At 36.2% G+C, this 21,448-nt stretch overlaps 1 protein-coding gene across 2 annotated transcripts in view; it reads left to right on the top strand.

The window, feature by feature from the left end:
* prkg1a (protein kinase cGMP-dependent 1a) overlaps positions 1–21,448 on the top strand; it is a 76,998-nt gene that overhangs the window by 27,420 nt on the left and 28,130 nt on the right. For both annotated transcript variants that reach the window (XM_083539673.1, XM_083539672.1), the window contains exons 4-6: positions 15,343–15,448; positions 17,777–17,840; positions 21,286–21,363. In XM_083539673.1, the coding sequence (XP_083395799.1) occupies positions 15,343–15,448; positions 17,777–17,840; positions 21,286–21,363 (248 nt within the window). The remainder of the gene's footprint in view (positions 1–15,342; positions 15,449–17,776; positions 17,841–21,285; positions 21,364–21,448) is intronic.

Below are 21,448 nucleotides of genomic sequence, written 5' to 3'. Positions count from 1 at the left end.
CTATACTTCACTAAACCTTTGGGTAGAATCTGAGTAAGATCTGCAGTAACAACACAGTCGGTCTGAAAGAAAGTTTTTTGTCAATTGCAAAATATGTGACTGTTGATAGATAAGTGCAGGTCTGACTGAAATACTCTTATGATGGTGAAAAGACAAAAAACATGATTGCTAGACATCCTATGCATTTTCCTCCCTACATGTAAATCCAGGTGGGCCAGGGATCTAACATATACATTATATTGACCTTCAACATATGTTAATCTTCATACAATATTCATTCACAACTATGCATTTAAAATTTCATTAAAATTCTGATTACCACACTGAATAACCAACAATGAAAAATATGTTGCTATTTTACACAAATACTGATATGCTCTTTATTGTTGCCTTTCTATTATATACTGCATTTGACCTAGCTTAGAAGTGAAGGGCGGAGCTTAACTCCACTGTGTGTTCGAGGTAGAAAGTAGGGGAAAGAAAAACCATGGAAATGTTTATGTTTGTCTTTTGTTTGTAACAAGCCAGCCAACTTTGATGAGTGATGTACTGTACATGTATTTACTTAAAAACTGTAGACATTATAGATCAAAAATGTGTGTGCACCACAGTGATTTTATTTACTATGCAATAACTGTGAAAAATTTTATGGTATTATTATTATTATTATTTTAATTTATATTATTATTATTATTATCTTAATGTGTCCTAATGTGACATATGACACAGATAGAACAATAGTTAACTAAAAAAATATTTCTTCACTTTAAGTCTTAAATTAAGGTAAATTCTTTAATTATAGTGAATTAGCCACATGCTTAATGTTTTATCATTTCTTCTTTAATTTTGGCACTGGACTAATTGTTGGTCAATTATAGGAGTTTGTGTTGTTCAAAATGTATTAAGTATCTAAATTAGATAACAAAACTACGCATATAGATCTAGTGCAAAACTAAATTAAAACTTGTGAAAACTAAACTAAATTTGGCGTGGCTGGTTGACACTAGGTAGAAGGAGTAAATTATGTCAATTTTGTGTCTTTCTTCCTCTAAAATGTAATTAATGCACCCACAAGAAGTTGATGTGGAATGCACAAAGAACATAGAGTCCTCTATTGCAGGCTTTTGTGATATCAGTAATGCAATGACTGTCATTGTGATAATGTTTTACAAGCTAAATATTATTAGTATGCAAATGCTGAGTTTGCATGATAATATATTTGATCCCTGTATGTATTGAGGATAGGTTCCAAGCCTTCCAGTGGATGCTTGAAACTGAGGACAGTAGGGAACACTATATACTGTACATGCTGTACATTTTTATTATAAAGTGTAATTTATTCTGCAAATTAGGCTCAATAGGATATTAACATCACCACTCTTGCGATCTTTACAAAATATAGTTACTTGAATATAGTTTAATACAAAGTGAGCTGCTCTGAAAAGCAAGATGGCTTAATGACTAACAGCTGGGTAGTGCAGGTAATGTTATTATGCTGGGCAAAGAAACCTTGCAAGAGTTCATCACTTTACTCAAAACAAAAAACTTAACTTTAACACGGGACATGAGGGTTTTACTGTATTAATGTAAAGGCGTTTGATGTTTAAAATGATCTAATTTCATTCATAAATACAGTTCATATCTTTTAAAAAGGTATTTAAATGTTAATATTAATTTTTTTTTATCTTTTCACTCTATCTTGTGATCCTCACACAATTTTAATGAAGAAAGCATATGTAGGAGCTTTTCTCTTGGGAGATGCAGCAGTATCTATGAGCCATGGGCCTGAAAGCAGTGTGACTGTGTCTGTTCTGAGCTTATTGTTACATTAGTAATTTTACAGCACACTAGAGAGCTCCAGAAATTGCTGTTCTGCATGGTGTTTTGGAAGTAGAGCACGTTTTATCTAACAGCAAATCGATGGAGATATTAAAGGGAGACGGTGCAAAGTGGGAAAATGTGTGTTGGAAAGTCACATAGACAACAGAGAAATGAAGACAAAAGAAAAGTGCAAGACAGCGCTTGAATAGACATCACAGTTATAGAGCAGATAATCAAATGTGGTCAGTTCAGCAAAGGAGCACTGTTTGTGAACCATTGCTCAACTAAATAATAGGCTATCACATCCACCTTTTCCACCAATCTTTTTGGCTATTTATTGAGAAAATATGGACAAAGACAGGGAGAGGTTCATTATTACTGTAAATGTGCTCTGCTACTTTAATCCATTAAGTGACTTCAAATATGTTTTTTTTTGTAATTGAGCTTAAGCATTACCAGACAGTCCTTTTAAACTAAGCTGACTTAAGGAGCCTGTTTTGTTTTTCAGTGTTTATGTTTTACGCAGCTAAATTATTCTTGACGGATCACTGTCTAGCTCACCTTCTGGTTTCTATCTGGCTTATTCAGCAACCTGTCTATTTTATCCATTCTTTTTCTTCTTATCTATAAGTCACAATGATGGTTTGGCTGCTTCTCCTTCTGTCATTTCCACTTCTTTTTCACCATCCATTTATTTTCATTCTTTTTTTTTCGATTTTACATGCTTCTCCCCCCTCACATATGTCCTCCAGCCAATTCTTTGCCCTGTCAGCTCTGTTTATTCCCTTACTATAGTCTCTTCCCCTCTCTCTCTCTCTCTCTCTCTCTCTCTCTCTCTCTCTCTCTCTCTCTCTCTCTCTCTCTCTCTCTCTCTCTCTCTTGCTTTCTCTGGCTCTCACAAACATAAACCCCAGCTGTGGCCCCCTGCTCTCTCCCCTGGGTTCTGTTTATCGTTTGCCGGTGCCTGAGCTTCTCTGCACGCTGGCTCTGGTCCTCCGCCTTCCTGAGGCAGGAAGTGGGGTATGGATTGGCCAAGTCTGAGCAGCACACTTGGCTTTGTGTTTGAGCATCTAATCTGTTTTATTCACACAGGCAGATGTGAGCATGACCCCCGAACACTGCCAGCACAAACCAATCAGTGCATATAAACAGCTTATCAACCTTTTCATTGTACCTGGTGAACAGAGCCGTGCTATTGTTTTTATATTACACAATTCACAGATTTCTTTCTCCCTCTCTCTCTCTCACACACACACACACACACACACACACACACACACACACACACACACACACACACACACACACACACACACACACACACACACACACACTAATGAATTCCTGACTGACTGCAGGAAATATTGTAGGTGGTTGGCAAAAGGTCAGGGCTGTGTGGTTCATTGTTAGGGCCAAGTCTCCCCTTAGGAACTTGCATCACCACCCATAATTATATAATTGAAATATATAATGAAAATGTATTCCAAAATATTTGTGGATTGTGATTTGTTGATGGCAGGTGGATTTGGAAGGCATACTTGTTTAGCCAGTTCATAAATGGTTTCATGAATGGTGCTAGTGTAATAACCTACAGTCTGCTAGTTTCATTATGATTGACAGAGGCCTTACACTCTGCGAACACTGGCCGTTTGACTCCCTGCCATTCAAACTAATAGTCTTCTGAAAATAGCAGGAGTGCTTTTCTTTTGTGCAACTCAGGTGCCCTCAGTTGGTGTTTTGAAAGTGGTAAAGAATGCTGGTGAACAAGAATCATGTACATTATAAGGATGATACAGAATTATGTTACATCGTGGGATTTAATGATTTCACAACATAATATACAGTATATATAAAATATATATGAAATTTAATATATATGAAAATCGTCTGTGGTCAGTTTATTGCCCAGAAATGTTAGTGAAAAATATTTACTGAAATATTTCCCATACTTTATTTTGTTTGTATTTTAATTATTTGACTTTTCCTTGGTATTTAGGACCTTGAGCCAATGCATGATTTCCTGCATTATAACTGTAAGGTGATGCAGAGGTTAAATACTCAATCATTAATCATAGGGATGATTAGAGAATACACAAATAAAATGAGACAAGAGTGCACTGATGTAATATGCAGGATAAGGCAGGATGCAATTGCATAATCTAAATCACTTTATTTGTGGTAATTCAATATCTTTAGTCATAGTCCGGTCAAAAAAACATGCTGACAGCATCAAAACAGTTAAATAACTATGAAAACAGCTTTGACCCTTCAGGGGCATGGACTCATCAAGATGTGACATGTCAAGGTGTGCTCTGGTATATATAGCACCAAGTCTTTGTTTGTTCAGCACATCCCATTGATAATCGACTGAATTAAGATCTGCAGAATTTGAAGGCCAAGTTAACATCCTGAACTCTTTGGCATGCTCCTAAAACCTGTATCCTGAATAATATTTGCAGTATAGCAGGGCGTATTATCTTTCTGAAAGAGATCACCTGCTATTATGGAATACATTGACAAGAGCATTACATCATCTTTGTTGGCTTGTTTTTTCCTCTTCGCACACACCCCCAGCCATCTACATAAAGTAAAAGAAAAAGTGATTCATCGGACTGGGCCACCTTCTTCCAGTGTTCTATGGTTGAGTTCTAAACTCACAAGCCTATTGTTTGTCTGCAGCCATAAAAAGTTGAGAATCTCTGTTTTCTGACACGTATCTGCCAAAACTATTATTACACTGTTTTTGCAGTTTGTGCAGTAGCTCTTTTGTGAGATCAGACCAATCGGGGTATTCTTTACTTTCTGCATGCATTAAAGGCTTGGGCATGCTGCCCAGTAATGGGCTGTCCTTTCTTGGACAATTTTTGGTTGGTACTAAGCGCTGCATACCAGGAACACTTAACAAGTCCTACTGTTTTGCAGCTGCTTTGACCCAGCCAGCAAGCCCTCACAATTCTGCCATTCTGCCACATTAAAAAAAAAAAACCACACATTGTTAATTTTAATGTTGAAAACTAATGCAAATTGGGCTTTAATTTGAAAATGCGAAAATTCTTATTTTTTTGTGGTTCAGGGTGCAGATAAGCTCCATATAAAATTGGAACAGCAGAAACGCTGATTTGAGCTGCTTTTCAGAGCATGGCTGTGATTCTGGCCATCCAAGTGTGACTCAAATGCCCTTTCTTCATATGGTCAGTGGGCCACTAATATTCTTATAATGTTTTATTATAACCTCAATAAGAGCATTCCAACCACTGTGGTTTTACATTAACATCCTTCCCATAATCCAGTGAATGTGTAGGGACACAAGTGACTTTGGAACCGGACACTTTTTCTTGCAGGTCTTTCCGTGTAGATTAATGACAGTCTAATCTAATGCTTCTGCAGGTTTTTTATCTAACAAGGAAGGCTCATGCTAATTCCACTTGTTTAATCAATTGGTCTCACTTTTCACAGGACAGATGAGTCATATCAGGTGTTATGCTTCTTGCCTCAAATGGAAAGACACAGGCAAACTATCCTTTTGATGATAAGAATGTTTTTTTTAAATGATCACTTTAAAAATATGACAAATTTAATAATTGAATGTTGTATTAGGAACATTATATGCAATTTGTGCATTTTAAAAGTATTTTCTTTTTTAGCAAAAAAGGTAACACTAAGGCTGAATCACTCTTTACTATGCCTGAGGTACAGTTGTTTTTGTCACGTCTACCAGCAAATTTGAACAGATTTGTATATAACACTGACATGTATATCTATCTATGCAAGTCAGTGTTATCACGATTGAAAAAAGTTGCATTTCTGTCTTGTTACTTCATCTTGTTAAAACATGAAGTAGCATAAAATGGGTTTTTATTTTGATGCACTTTTCGCTGAGTGAGTGAAGAGAGAGTTAGAGTACTGGGATGAGGAGGTTTTGAAAATAGAAGGCCGGAGGAAAATGACAGAGATTGAAAAGAAAGACGGGAGTGGGATGAAAAGAGGCTGGTGGTCTGATGGTGGTGTTTATTAGTGAGACTGAAAACAAAAATGATCATCCTGCTATCTGCTTCCATGGTAACATGTGTGTGTGTGTGTGTGTGTGTGTGTGTGTGTGTGTGTGTGTGTGTGTGTGTGTGTGTGTGTGTGTGTGTGCTATCTTACAGAGAGATTTGTTAAAGAGGGCTTTTTGTCCAGTGCAAGAATGACCTGACTTATCCAGTTAGTATCTTATAGAGGTCAAAGTCACTTTGACTTTGTGTGTGTATATGTGTGCAAGTGCTTGTGCCATTTTCTGGCTGTGTTTGTTGGCTGTTTTGTGTGTTTTGTGCCTGCATTCTTTATAACTGATGTTAAGCTACTTGACATTAGAAAAGACTGTTTTAGATCCAAGACATGACTAGTGAGACATACAGTAAGACCATGTGTATATGACCTGGTGAATATTCCAAATGGAAATTCACAACTGTAAGCACTGAAAATATGTTCAGGATATATATATATATATATATATATATATATATATATATATTATATATATATATATATATATATATATATATATATATATATATATATATATATATGTCTTACACATGAAGCAAGTCTACATGGTTATCTTTTTAGGCCAATTCCACATCAATAAAATATTTTTTATGCATAATGCCACCTGCCTCCTAGGAGCTGATTTGGTGCAATTCTGACTGGAATCTTAGTGTGTGACTTAGTCTGCTTTGATGCTTGTCTAAAAGCTGTTGGATTGCAAATGCAAAACTAACAGGCACTATAATTTTCACCTCTCAACAGGCATATTTCCCAGTAGTTATGTTTGGTATTCACTCCATGTGCTTTTTTTTCTAACCTAGTCCTGTCTCCACTCCTGTTCTGATGTTGGTTGATTACCTTAATGTGTTCACCTGTTCTGTGTCAAGTCCTTAATAAGTTTGTCTCTATATATAATGCTGTTTCTGTTTTATGTTGTTAAGTCTCATGCATTTATTTCTCGTCCAATCTTAATTTTCTTGTCTTCCTTTCGTTAGTTTTACTTCCTGGTTTTCATGAATATAGATTATCCTAATTTAATTAGGTTGGCCTGTGTTTTGACCCCAGTCTTAGACTTTAACTATTTTTTTGGCTACAGATAGCTGCTACAAATATGGGTGTGGCAAGAGCAAAACAGTTTCTAACAAACAGAAAAATGTATCTTATTACCATGATTTTCACTTGGAAGAATGTTTCTGAATATGTGAGCCCATTTTCTGCACATGACCACATCACACTGGTTAAAGACATGACCAAAACATAGCAATTATTTTAAATTACAGGTCTATTGCTAGAGGACCTTCATGATATAATCTGACATATTATTGTCTGTTTTAGAGCTCAGCCGATATTTTATTGGAATGAGCTCATACACTATGAAAAGCAATCAAGCGCTCACATAGTTTACAATTTAAAGGAATGAAAAGAATAAATGTGGTTCGCTTTTTAAAGTGATATGAGAATTGGAGATTCCTGCAGTGATTATAAGTCTTCAGTACTTACTTTATTTTACTGACTAATATCTTGTAATCAGAAAGATTTGCATCTCACACACCCTTTAATTATTTATCCAGTAAAAATATAGAGTACACATCATTCTCTTTTCAGTCCATTTCCATTGTTCTCTCTCATCATCATAACATTTGCTTTTAATTAAGAGTGATACATAGTAGGGCATGTCCATTTTTAATGGAAACTATCAGCAGTGGACAAGGAAAATATATATTTTTAAATACAAGTGTAGGTGGTATTTCTCATTTTTATTAACTCTAGAAAATTTTGTGTGTCCCTTTGAACTGGAAAAAAACCAACGCTATTAACCCAGAGTCATAAGCCAATGGCTACTCTTCTTAAAAAAAAAATAAAAAAAATTAAAAGCTTTAATTGTATTCAGTCCTTCCTGTTAACTTCCTGTGAGCACTAGGAGTTTATTTTGCAGATTCCCACAGAGACATGCCACAATCCATGAGAACTCAAGGCTATGGATCTCCTACTGTAAAGATAACAGCTATTTTCATAGACCATGATTGCAGCTCTGATCTATTTCTCATCACAAACTGGTCACAGACAATGAACAAATTTAGATTACTTCTGCTTTACTGTTCAATGTGTAATTGGTGTATTTTATGTGAGCCCAGCTTTCTGCAAATATTTGAAAGGGTACTCCATTATCATTTCTTTGTTGTTAGTGTTGTCTCACTCAGAAATAGCGTGCTGGGAAAACAGCTCCCTTTTCTGATGAGTGAATCCAGGCACAAAAGATTTATCTCATTGGAAGATCGTTTTGCTGATAACAGCTTAAAGAGAGTACAATTCTATCTGTCTATCACAAGGTAGATATTACTCAAAGCTAGCTCTCTTTTTCTTTTCCTTTTTTTTGTCTTACTCTGTTGAACTGGTGTGCTTATATGATGCATTTAGAAAACCTCTCATCTCCAATGTTTACTCTTTTAGCACCTTTTTTTACCTTCCACTTGCCCTTTTAGCACGCCTCAGCCTTCCGGGGACCTCTGCAGAGTGAAGAGCTACACCGACTACTTTCTTAGATGAAGCAATAGAAAAACTACCTAAAGCTTAAGAGACTTTTTGACACTCTATCTCAAGAGAAAGAACAGAAGTGTTAATAATATCTACATGTCATGGGTGCATGTGTTTATCTGGGTCGCCACTTGACCCTGTTTGGTTGAGGGCCATTTTTGGGTCATTCACATTCTCTTTATGTTTGTCTGTCTCTTTTTAGTTTGTCTGTTTGTCTGTTGCTTTTATCTTAACCATGTTTCCTGGATGACAAGCTACCATCTCGAATAAAGATAAAAATGGAATAAATGTTTTATATTGGGTATATTTTACCATCATCTTCATCCAAATGGATAGTTATGTGAGCTCACGTACTTTTACATAATTTTGCCTGATGCAACAATTGATAGATTTAATTTTGGAAGATCTATTTTCATAGAGGAAAGACATATATTCATATCCCACTTCTACTGGACTACCTTTTTTTATCATATTTTACATTATAGAATATAACTTACATCACACTTTAAAATGTAGTGATATTTTTATAGTAAAGTTTACTAGCTGATTTGAAGACTTCAATGCCACAACACCCGATGAGGAGTCCCGTGGCAACAGTTGCAGCAAACAACCCAATTTTAAAGTTGTTTGCTGCAACTGTTGCCACTGGACTCCTCATCGGGTGTTGTGGCATTGAAGTCTTGCCCTTTTACAGCTTTTACAGCTACAGTAACAGATCATAGCTAAGGGTAAATTGGTGAAGATGAAGGAGCTTGGAGTTCTATGAAAAGGGTCCTGCTGTCTTCTTGACTAGAGAATATACTTGAAGTACACTGGACAGTATAGAAATGGCACATCTACTGGACATAAGTGAAAGATTGTCTCCTGAGCAGTTCAGAAGTCCTCTAGAAAGGAACAAGTAATTCCAGTGGGGTTTTCTGGATACATTCAGCAATTAGAGGTGGTCCAGATGGGAGCAGTAAGCCATCTGGAGAGGAGACAAAGTTAAGGGGTTTTAGGTGCAGAAACTTTTACTCTTCAGGACATGAGCAAGTTGTACAGAGGTTTGTAGTCCTTAGGCAATAACAGATGCTTTTAGTTCCCAGGAGATTGTATATTTGGCGACAGCAGGAGTAGAAGCTTTTAGACATGATGGCTTGTAGACCTCAGGAGGGAAGAGTAGGATCTGTATGTCCTTATTTCCTGTAAGATTTAGTGAACCTGAAATAGACTTACCACCTTTTGCCTTCACTGAGGAGTCGATTGGCTCAGTGGATTATTTATTATCCAGTGATGCTAGCCACTGCCTTGTCTGGAGCTGTCTTTTCAGAAAGCAGTGAACAGGCTGAGCAGAATGAATCGTGCCAAGGCAGGTTCTCAAGTGATATGTTTCCTCTCCCTCATGAATAACATTAACACAGGCTCAATCAGGAAACATGCTGGGGCCTGAATTCTTCTTCACCGTACGACTAAGATTTTTTATTTTAATGAACAGTACCTATAGAATATCACATTTATATTGAATGTATTGTTTTGGATTAAATGCTTCACAAGAAATGGTAATTAATTCAACTAATAAGACTGACATAACTGATTTAGCTCAAGGTTCTCTTTCTGCATTGTTTCCTTTGCTTGGTTGTGTAAAGGCTGGTGTAATCACTAATTGAATGTAAATAGTATTCTGTTTAATGAAAATAATATTAGGTGAAATTATTATAGTGGTTTGTAGCATGTGCCTTTAAGCTTGTATTAGCTGCAGACAGAATGTGTGGGTGTGTGGATGCTCCGCTTCGAACCTGAACGTTAATGTTAATCTGTAGAATAGAGCTTCTGTGCTTTTCATAACAGAGAGCTTTGTGGAAGAGCATGAATGCTTATGTGTTTTCCTGCTGGCAGTTTCATTGCAAACTTCACTTTCTGTTGCTCTTCTCTTGTTTTTACTCTTCTCTATTGCACAAACGACAAAGGAACTAGCAGATCAAAATGTTTAGCTGAAGGGTAATTAAGTCAGTTAAGCTCAATCAAGACAATATTGCCACTGGATTAATCTTATAGAAGTTTGAACTTTGGTTGTGTGCCAGATCAGAACAAATGCGACTGTTCTTACTTTAAGTGCTACATTTTTTGTTAGGGTTGCCATTTTATGTGATTATTTAAGAAAAAATGTTTTGTAAGTTGTAGGTAAACCAGAACAGAAGATTTAATAGCTTTAATTTATTTTAGCATAAACTGTTATTAATTGTCTGGAAGCCTGTACCCTTTCATTGTCCTGAAGTCTGCACTAAAACTGAAGGTCTTTCCATTATTATATTAGAATAAAGGAATTAGGTTTAGGATTAATTTAGCATTGCTCTTTACTGAGGAGCATCTCAGCCAGTAGCTCTCTGAATAATTATTCAGCTTTCATTACTGATATCCTGAGAGCAGCTCCCAGGAGGAGCAAAGGGAGTGTACAAGCGTGAGGATAGATTTTGGCAGTCTAAAGTTAGCTTTAAGTTTTATAATCATGTTCTAGCTGCTGATTTTAATTGTTCTGATACTGCAATTTAGTGGTCGACAGTAACGAAGTAAATGTAATTAAGATTCACTGATAGTGATTTTTAAACGCACGACAATGCCAAAAGATAAACTCCAGAGAGAAATTGTTGTGAAAGGAAGGAGGAAGACAGTGAACAATGACTTTCTTAGTAGGCTACTGTTTAGATACAAGCCGTGTAACAGACACTGTCTTTTGTTAAAGCCTGTGTAAAGTTCATTAGTTTCAGTGTAGACACCTGCGGCCTATAGACAGGTAAAATACTTTACTCAAGTATTTTGGTTTAGGGAGACTTTTTTTTTTTACTTTAACTTAACTACATTTTAAAGTCAAATATCTTACTCCTCTACATTTCGCAAAATCAAGTTCCTTTTTATTCTTGAGCAGATAAAAACTTAACTGGTCAAACATGCAGTAAGCCACCAATCAGGGTAGCGCACGTGCTCTGTTTTAAACTTGTTTTGATTGCCGCTTTGCAGTGGTTGATTTGGGCGACACAGGCAGCTGACCAGGGTGGCATCGTGCCAGAGGACGGCATGGGGCGTCCACGCCAAAAAAAAAAAAAAACGCTTGTTTTGTTGTTGTTTACCGCTCATTTGCACGGTCGTGTCAATTATGATGTCATGTCATGTCAATGTACCCTGGTCATGAGTGTGCACCCACCGCTCGGGGAGTTCCCTCACGCACACACTCAGAAAGGAGAGACGGGGGTTGGGTGACGTCACATCAGTAAGGAGCGCTAAATCCAAATAAAAATTATGGATGACAAAAAAACCTCAAAAAAGTTTATCATGATGTGTGTAGCAACAAACCAATTACAGCCTAAATAGTCTAGTTGGATAGTAGCACTTGTAGATTTTGGTTCCTTTAATTAAGATGATGTCATAAAGGTTTTCTGTGATTGTACTGAAAAGGTCTTGAACTGAGTTCAGTAAGGGGAATCTCCAGTGCAGCTTAAAAAGCTCTAATAGCTACAATTAGCCAAGTAGTTTTATGGTTCTTGGGTCTGAGACTTTGATATATTGTGCACAATGACATGAACATACAGTTCAGTGTCAGTTTAAAGATTAAAAAAATGAGGGAAGAAACTCCCAACTATAACTGGCCACAACACCAGTGTCCTTATTTTTTTTTTTTTGTTGAAGTCGATGAAAAGCAGATTTTAGACTCTTGATAAAGTGAATAGATATCAATCAGTGTTTAACTCATTAATATAATTTTATTAATAGATTGGTGTGTTGAGAGTAAAAGAGTCTTTCCACCTAAACTGAGGTGATTAAGCAAGAGGACAATAGACAAGCTGATAATAGAAACATTATAGTCATGATAAATCATAGTACTTAGACACTTAAGTACATTTGAAGGCGAACACTTTTGTACTTTTACTCAAGTGAAAGATTAAAAGAGAGCACTTTTACTGGAGTAATATTTTACCTACTGTATCTTTACTTTTACTCAAGTACATGTATTTCCACTTTCTAAACCTGTATTGTTCTGTTTCTATTTGCCATTTGCATTTGGCTAATTTTGTAGAAGAAATAACCCACAAAACCCAAAGCCACATGAGACAGAATGTAAGTATGGAAATGTGCCAATTTTTGGTGTTGTTGGTATTGTACCAGCTGTACCAGGGACCCTGGTTCTTGAGTGGTTCTTGGTGTACTGTTATGCTGGAATTATAAATTTTCTCATTGTGGGTTTTCCACTTGGTTCTCCATGTTTTTGCCAACAATATGTTGGTAGATGAATTGGCTACACTAAATCACACTTAGTTTTGAATGCGTTTTTATATTTCTCATGATGCTGGAATAGGCTCTGGATCCTTCAAAATCTTTATCAAGTCAAGTCAAGTCAAGTTTATTTGTATAGCGCTTTTCACAACAGACATTGTCTCAAAGCAGCTTTACAGAAAACAACAGTGAAGGTGAATGGTGTGCGTTTGTCCCTGATGAGCAAGCCGTGGCGACAGTGGCAAAGAAAAACTCCCTTAGATGATATGAGGAAGAAACCTTGAGAGGAACCAGACTCAAAGGGGAACCCATCCTCATATGGGTGACATCAAAAGTTTGGTCATAAATCTTTCAACAATACAGAACAATTTGTGATCATCATAGATCCAGCATCAGCTTCTCCATGCCAGGGCCTTTAAACACTCGGCATCTACTTCTCCATGATCATCCATAGGTCCATAATCTTCACGAGGTGGGACGTGACTGGAGCTGGCCAAACCTCAGGATGCCTCGGGATGGGGAGAGAAAGAGAAGCAGTGGAGAGGAATTAGCGTAGCTGCTGTTCATGATATTAACAGCACAAGTTGATAATGTGCATGTGATCAGATGTTCTGGAGCACAAGGTTATGATGTGATGTGTGTGATGTGTGTTATGTGTAGGCTTTGCTAAAAAGATATGTTTTTAATCTGCACTTAAACTGGGAGAGTGTATCTGAACCCCGAACACTGTCAGGAAGACTATTCCAGAGTTTAGGAGCTAAATGTGAAAATGCTCTACCGCCTTTAGTGGACTTTGCTATTCTAGGAACTACTAGAAGCCCAGAGTTTTGAGATCTCAGGGAGCGTGACGGATTGTAGCGTGTTAAGAGACTGGATAGATACATGGGAGCCAAACCATTTAGTGCTTTATAAGTGAGTAGCAGTAGTTTGTAGTTTATTCGAAACTTAATAGGAAGCCAATGTAGGGACGATAAGATTGGGGTTATATGATCGTATTTTCTTGACCTAGTAAGAACTCTTGCTGCTGCATTCTGAACTAACTGAAGCTTGTTTATTAATGATGCAGGACATCCACCTAGTAATGCATTACAGTAGTCTATTCTAGAGGTCATAAACGCATGGACGAGCTTCTCTGCATCAGATATAGATAACATATTTCTTAGCTTAGAAATATCTATTCTTTATCAGAATAAAGTGGTTTCTGAAGATGAGCACTTCAGATGTTGGGTACTGAATATTAGAATTTTTGTACAATTCAAAATTGTATTTGTCAGCAAAGCACTGCAAACTATCATGGTGCTGATTGTATTACATGAGAAGTACTTAGTCTTGTTTGAATAGTTGAACATGTTTTTTTGTCACTTTTTTGGAACTGTCTATAACCATATCAGAAATTTACTTGAGCACAGTGTTAGTGGAGTGGAGACTGAGGATAAATATCTCTTCTATAGTCAAATGTAAATAAATGAAAGATTAAAGGGCTCTGTCTTAGATCTCTTCTTTGAGAAACAATAAACACAGTCTGAGATATGACACAGTCAAACAGGGTTAATATACAATGCTGAAAATTCGAATAGTCTTTGAACACACTTAGTTTCTAATTACATGGATTCTACACTGGATTAAAAAAATGTGGACAGCCTAAAGGTTATTAATGTGTGTAGGCAATATTGTAAATCTTCCAATCATTCAGATCAATATGTTATCTTTGGATAATGTAAGTGTAAATTTTAGATTGGGTGAGAAGGAATTACAGTGTTCAATTTAACGGTTTAATCCACATATAATATACTCTCAACTTTTTTGTTGTATGCCCTTGAGCAGGGTTATTGAGTGCATCTGTATTAAACGATAAAGGCTAATCACAGCCAAAAAAGCCTGATGAATAACTAATGTGCTGTGGTAGTAAGAGGAGTGCAGCTGGCTTTGTTCTCCAGCCTTATCAGTTTCATTGTCTCTTATAGTGCTTCATTTAAGCCTCATCCTTTAGTCTGTCCAACCAAGTGTTCCTTTAAAAACACTGAATGTTCAGTTCAGTCAATGTTCAATCTCCAAACTAATTATAAATATAACAAATGTGATAATTAACCCTATGATTATATTAAATGTTCAAATTATTTGTGGTCTTGTAAATTTGGGCTAATGATGTGTTTACTGAGATCATATTTTTATTTTATTTTATTTTTTTTATGTATATTCACGTGTCTTTCCAATGTTTTCTTCTGTTTTATCAAGTAATTTATAGTGGAATCTACAATTATCACACTTAAAAACACTTAACAAAAGAAAAAGATAAATGCAATAAAACAATAGCTGCTTGACAGTGTTCATTATTCAACTGAATTTTGAATTGTTCCCAGAAGGTAATAAATGCAACTTTTGATGCAATGATATATCTGTTTGTCCTATCTGTTCATGTGTGGTTTGTTTTTTGGTGTACAGACTAGTTTTGATAATCCTCACTCTCAGTATTCAAGCTATTATTTGAACTGCATTTTTATAATCACAAAGTCATTATTTTATAACTTTTATCAGCGCAATCCTTTTTTCAGTAATTGAGCTGCTTCAGGAATTGTGAGGGCACTGTGAAGTAGTGAAAGACAGATGTATTTTTTATTCAAGGCTAAATTTGATTGATTTTATTTAACATTTTATTATTATTTTTAGCAAAGTTATTGTCTAAATATTTGTATGCACTATTCATATCCCTCACAGCTCTAACCAAAGTGAAGTTATGGGCCATCGACAGGCAATGCTTTCAGACCATCATGATGAGGACTGGACTGATAAAGCATGCAGAGTACATGGAGTTTCTCAAAAGGTTAGAACTTGAAGCGTGTGGATTATAATCATACATTGAATACTGTACTGTGTGACTGTCTGTAACATTTTGTGTGTGTGTGTGTGTGTGTGTGTGTGTGTGTGTGTGTGTGTGTGTGTGTATTAAAGTGTGCATTGGCACTGCAGCTGTCATGTTAGTTTTGTGTGTCTATGACGGAGTCTTCTCTGCATCCAGCCGAAAGCACCTCCTTCCCTCTTTTCTTTTCATCTTTCATCTGAAAGCTCAATTTGCATGATAGCAAATTGAAAGGAAAGCATGGGAAATATTTTACATATTAAAGACAGAATTCTGCATGGATGAGCTTTCAAATGAAAGAAATCTTCATTGAAATATGGTTATGTAATGGAACAGTTCTTTGGAAGCTCCACTGCTTCACTGGCACAAAGCCTTTGTGCATTTGGCTTTTCTGTTCCTTTCTCTCACTGGCTCATAATCTGTCCTTTCTCTTGTCTTTAATGCTCTCTATCTTGCTATGGTATATATCTAAATAGATTTGGAAAACTAACATTTTCACCACAAAATTGTAATCATGCCACAGAAGGTATAATCTTCCCTTTAAATTACACTTCAGCATTTACTGCTTTATTTAATTGTCATTAATTAATGTAATGGTGCAGGATTGTTGAATATGCAAAAAGACTGAAAAACCAAAAAAATAAAAAACACATCAGCTATAACCCATCAGTCACTCATGTGCAAAAAAGGTGAAAGCCTGGCATGTGATAGCAGAAAAAATATAATCCAAGATATAATATAAAAAATATAATCCACTTGTCACAGAAAAGTGCACAGTAGAGGAAATGAAAAGTTTTCAGTTCTAGACAAGAAATAAACAACGAAAAAAGATGAATCAGGGGAAAAATTATATACTTGTTTTGTGTATTGCGAGCAAAAAACTCAAAACAATTTAAACTTGAAACACTACAGGGAGTGCATGGGTACATTGAATTTGGTGCCCAGTGTCAGGCTCAATTATCACTGTGAGACGAAGGATTGACTGAGAAACAAAATTACATTCTCTCAATAATGCATGTCATTCATAGTCTCCAAGGGATTATTTTGATCACTAAAAATGTGCTTTGGCATGTGGTCATTTTCAATTACCAATTAACAGAATCAGCCATTGCTGAAACAATCAAAGGCTCCTCACTTAAGCAATAAAAGGGACATTCTTAATGACATGGCTTAAGATTCCTTAGGTTTTATTTGTTTATTTATTTATTTTTTTCGGTGGTTGGAGAGTCCTTTACCTTTTAGCAATCTTTTGACCCTAAAGGGACATGCTGGAAAAATAGTCTCTGTATAGGAACGTATTCTAATTTGTAAACCCTTTTCCAATACTGCATCTAATAAGTGCCGAAGGACTACTGTTTGGACAGACTATCTGTGGGTGGTCTATGTTCATGTTTTCTTTTTTTCTTGCTTTACCAGCTGGCTCACTATCCATAGCAGTTAATGGTTGATTAATGGTACAGATAATAACACTGTGATAACTTTATTTTAGATCAGCATTCATTATTTTTAAGCAGCTGATGTTACTCATCAGATGAATATTTATTTTTACATACTAATGCATAGCTACAGTATATCTAGCCATACAGAGTAAGCCAGAGAAAACAGAACAACTGTGGCACGGAAAACAACAATAAAAGGCTAAAAAAAACAAAGCAAGGTTTTTCAGACTAAAATGTAACGGGTAAGCACAGAATTTAAGCAAGACTTTACAAGTTAAACTAAGCCAAGAATTTAAATAAAGTAAAGTAAATGTTCTATGGTCCCTGGTGGTCTAGTGGTTAGGATGCGGCGCTTTCACCGCTGCGGCCCAGGTTCGATCGGTCAGGGAACCAACTCCAGCCACTCTTAGTGCCGGTCTCAATAAATGGGGAGGGTTGCGTTAGGAAGGGCATCCAGCATAAAAAAATGTGCCAAATAAAACATGCGGATGATCCGCTGTGGCGACCCCTGATGGGAGAAGCTGAAAGCAAGGAAGTAAATGTTTTATAGACAGATGGAATAGTCACGGTAACAACCAAAAAAAATGCAAATAATTTTTTGAGCATAGAAGCATGTGAAATATATTTGGATACTATTATCACTAAGTGAATGGCTGGTGTGAGCACACCATCAACCACTGTCAAAAAAATAAATGAAATCTTATGCACCATGTTTTTGGAGCTGTAACAATTGAGGAAAAATGGCATCACAATATCAAGATCAAGATACTGTTAATCAAGAACTAATAATAATATACATAACATAACTGCAATTTTGACTTAAATTTCATTTTGTAAACCCTCTCTTTTGCAGCGTTCCAACATTCCATAGTCTTCCAGAAGAAATACTAAGCAAGCTGGCCGATGTCCTTGAGGAGGTAAACTTTTATTTAGCGAGCCTTCAGAGCAAGTCTATAAATTACATTTCAGGTGTATCGTTACACAGATCTGGGTCAAAATTGACAAACATTTTGCATAAAACATGGTTTTTATGGTTCATGGTTATGACCAGACTTTTATCATTTACATTTATATTTACACATTTATGACTTTTAGCAGAACCATTATCCAGAGCAACGTGCAAAAGTGCTTTGAGTCTCCGTTGAGAGGACTTATTTGACAATATTTGCTAAGGAATTCAGACAGATTTAGTCTAGATTTAACATTAATAATATTGTGGTAGGGCAATAATGCAACTGGAAAATAAGTGTTCATATTTTAATTTCTTACAGACAAATATCAAAGGGTCTTAAAGAAAAAAAAGTTAATTATAGACTGGAAGTAAATGATGCAGGGTTTAAAACTGACAATGCAGTAATGGGCAGACTGTATTTTTTCCTTGCTCTTGCATAAACACAAAAATACTAACTTATTACAGTAAAGCAAAACAATAAGCATATTTAATACAGTATTCTGTTTCCGAAAGGAAAGTCTCCAAAGTCTCACGTAGGGCTCTTATCTGAGTAACTTAAGCTCATGAAATCACCAAATACTCATTTACCATGCCGATGTTTAAATATTGTTTAAATTTCTATTTCATACAGTTACAATTTAATAACATTAAGCTTATTGGATCTTTCAATCATTTCTAGGGCATCTTTCCAGATTTGACCTAAACATAAACCATCAATGTGAGTTAATGAAAGAGAATGAAAGTAACTGATAATGCTGTTATTATTTTAACATAAATGCTACTTCTAGTAGTCAAGTTAATGGCTAATAAATTGGAGTTCAGTGTACATTGTGCTCTTAAATGCACAGGTATAATCCAGCTTATAGTAAAATTCAAGAATCCAAGGGGAAATCTTCTCCCGCTATGAATGTGATTGTTATATATTGTGTATCCTGCAGCTGTTAAATGCTTTTAGTCATTTTTCTGAAAAAATCTGTTTTAATTCTGTCAGGTTTCACTCACTGCCTTTTCTTCACTAGAAAACATTAGGCTGTAATGGCCTGAGGGTGTGTGTGGCTAAGTGGGGAAAACATTTCTGCATTATATTTATGTGCAGTCTTCAGCCCTAAGTACTAATTTTGTCCAGAGCTTTGACAAATTAACCATTCAGATTTTTCTGCTCCAGCACTTTGTAAGATTGCTGCATATCTGCCTTGGAATATTATATAGATTTAAATGTAAATATTTTTGTTCCTTTGTTTTAATTTTGTCGTATGTGGATATTATGTATACTGGTTTTAGGCTATGCATTTTCAGCTCTCTTTTAAAACAAGCAAAATTACATTTGATTCCTGCGTAATGTCTAGAAGGAAGATTGAAAGACGAGAAGATAATATACGGTAAGATGTTTGAGGCCTGGTCAGTGAAACGTTAATTAGTTATGCAAGTTTCAATAAATCACGTCTAATTATTAAAGAATGGTGCACGTCAGAGGAAAAACACATGCTAAAGAATACAATAGATAAAGCATCGGTGTTCTTTGGAAGTGCTAATGCATGGTTGAGTCACCTCCACTTCCCATTCACCAAAAGGACCAAATGTCCTTTTGTCTTTTTCCTTCTGCCATAAATTGTGTGACTCACTCTATAAAACAGGTGTTATAAGTAGGCTGTTTAAATATTCAAATTCTATACAGGTCATAACTGAAACTGACTTAAAAAGTGAATTCTAGGCAGTAGAGTTATTTTTGCCCTGTGTAACTGGACTCTAGGAATTGTGTGGAAATGGCCTTCTTGCAATCATTCCTCAGTTTCTTGCACATAGTGTAAGACTTATCAGTTGTTAAAAATGACAGACCAAAAAACGCTATATTTTAGTCATTAGCTGAATTTTCCTGAATTAGAAAGTGCAGACTCCACAGCTGTCATGTGAAAACGAGGCTGTTACACCAACCTCAGCTCATTGAAATCCAGTTAAGAATGAAAGGAAATGAATAGCAATCATTTCCCCTCAACATCTACTGATCTCTCCACTCTATCTCCACCTGTTTTTCATTTTCTCCCTATTATGTATGTCATGACATAGTGAAATCTGATTGGAATTGTTTATTAGTTGACCAACATGGAACCACCCTTATTACAGTCCAGATTGTTGGCAATAAGCACATGTAAAACTCTGGATTTTGAGCATATGTGTGTAATAGTAGACCTGCACGAAGGTTACATTTATACTGCAATACTGCAGATCACAAGCAGATCAGAAAAGAATCGAGAGCTATTTACCTCTTCGAAATCCATCTATTTATTTTATTGATGTTGGTAAATGTATGGATTCCTCTAATTAAAAATTGTGGCTTTTCTATAGAATGGAAAGGCATTGCAAAACTACAGGTACAACAATACATTTCTTTAAGTTGTTAATTGCAAGAGGGTATCTGCAAGAGTGAAAGGGAAAGTTTATAGGACTGTGTTGAGACCTGCTATGTTTTATGATTTAGAGACAGTGGCATTGAGTAAAAGACAGGAGGTGGAGCTAGAGGTAGCGCAGCTGAAAATGTTGAGATTTTCGTTGGGAGTGACGAGTATGAACAGGATTAGAAACAAGTTTATTAGAGACAAGGTGAGGGAGGTGAGATTGAGATGGTTTGGACATGTGCAAAGGAGGGACATGGGGTATATCGGTAGGAGAATGCTGAGGATGGAGCCACCAGTAAGGAGGAAAAGAGGAAGGCCAAGCAGGAGGTTCATGGATGTGGTGAGCGAAGACATGCAGGTAGTTGGTGTGAAAGAGGCAGATGTAGAGGACAGGGTGGTATAGAGACGGATGATCCGCTGTGGCGACCCCTAATGGGAGAAGCCGAAAGAAGAAGACGACTTAATTGCAAACCTGTATTTTAATTTGCAAAACACAATTTCAAATACAATTTCTTTAATTTTGTCAGCTTTGTTACATTAAAATCTCTGGTGGCTTAAAGGTTATGTTATAGGTCACACGGGGAGGTTTTTAGCTTCGGTCAGATTTGGGGTTCTGTTTCGTCTGTGCGCTTTTGCATCTCTCATTACATCTGTCTAGAGGACAGTGATGGCACACAATAACAGGAGGGCATGTGTGTGCATTCACCCTTTCCCAGCATATTAGGGGTTAGAGTCTCAGTCATACGAGGTAGGGAGAATTGGCAGTGACTTTTTTCAAAATTGTAGGTGAGTGTGGAAACTAGCCATTTAAAATTGAATTACCATAACTAACAACACCGATCAGCCTCAAATTTGGTCTGTTGTGTTATTCATGCAAATGGTATTCACTTTTGCAGTAGTATCGACATAGCCATGAATAGTTTTCAAAAAATTCCTTTTGCAGCATCTAAAATATACTCCCTACATTTTCTTGTTCTTCTCCTGTTGAATGCTTTTTTTTCTGTTTTTGGTATTCAGACGCATTATGAGGATGGGGATTATATAATCAGGCAGGGTGCCAGGGGAGACACTTTTTTCATCATTAGTAAGGGAAAGGTAAGTTCTTTTTTTTTTTGCTCAGCAGCAGTATGATGTTCAAATGTTAAAGTGCCCCAAGAGCTCTTTTCTATTTTGCCATTTT

The sequence above is a fragment of the Silurus aristotelis genome, assembly GCF_946808225.1.
Source record: "Silurus aristotelis genome assembly, chromosome: 4".
NCBI classification, from domain to species: Eukaryota; Metazoa; Chordata; class Actinopteri; order Siluriformes; family Siluridae; genus Silurus; species Silurus aristotelis.
Note: the sequence above shows the minus strand (reverse complement) of the source record. Positions and strands in the feature narration are given on the sequence as shown.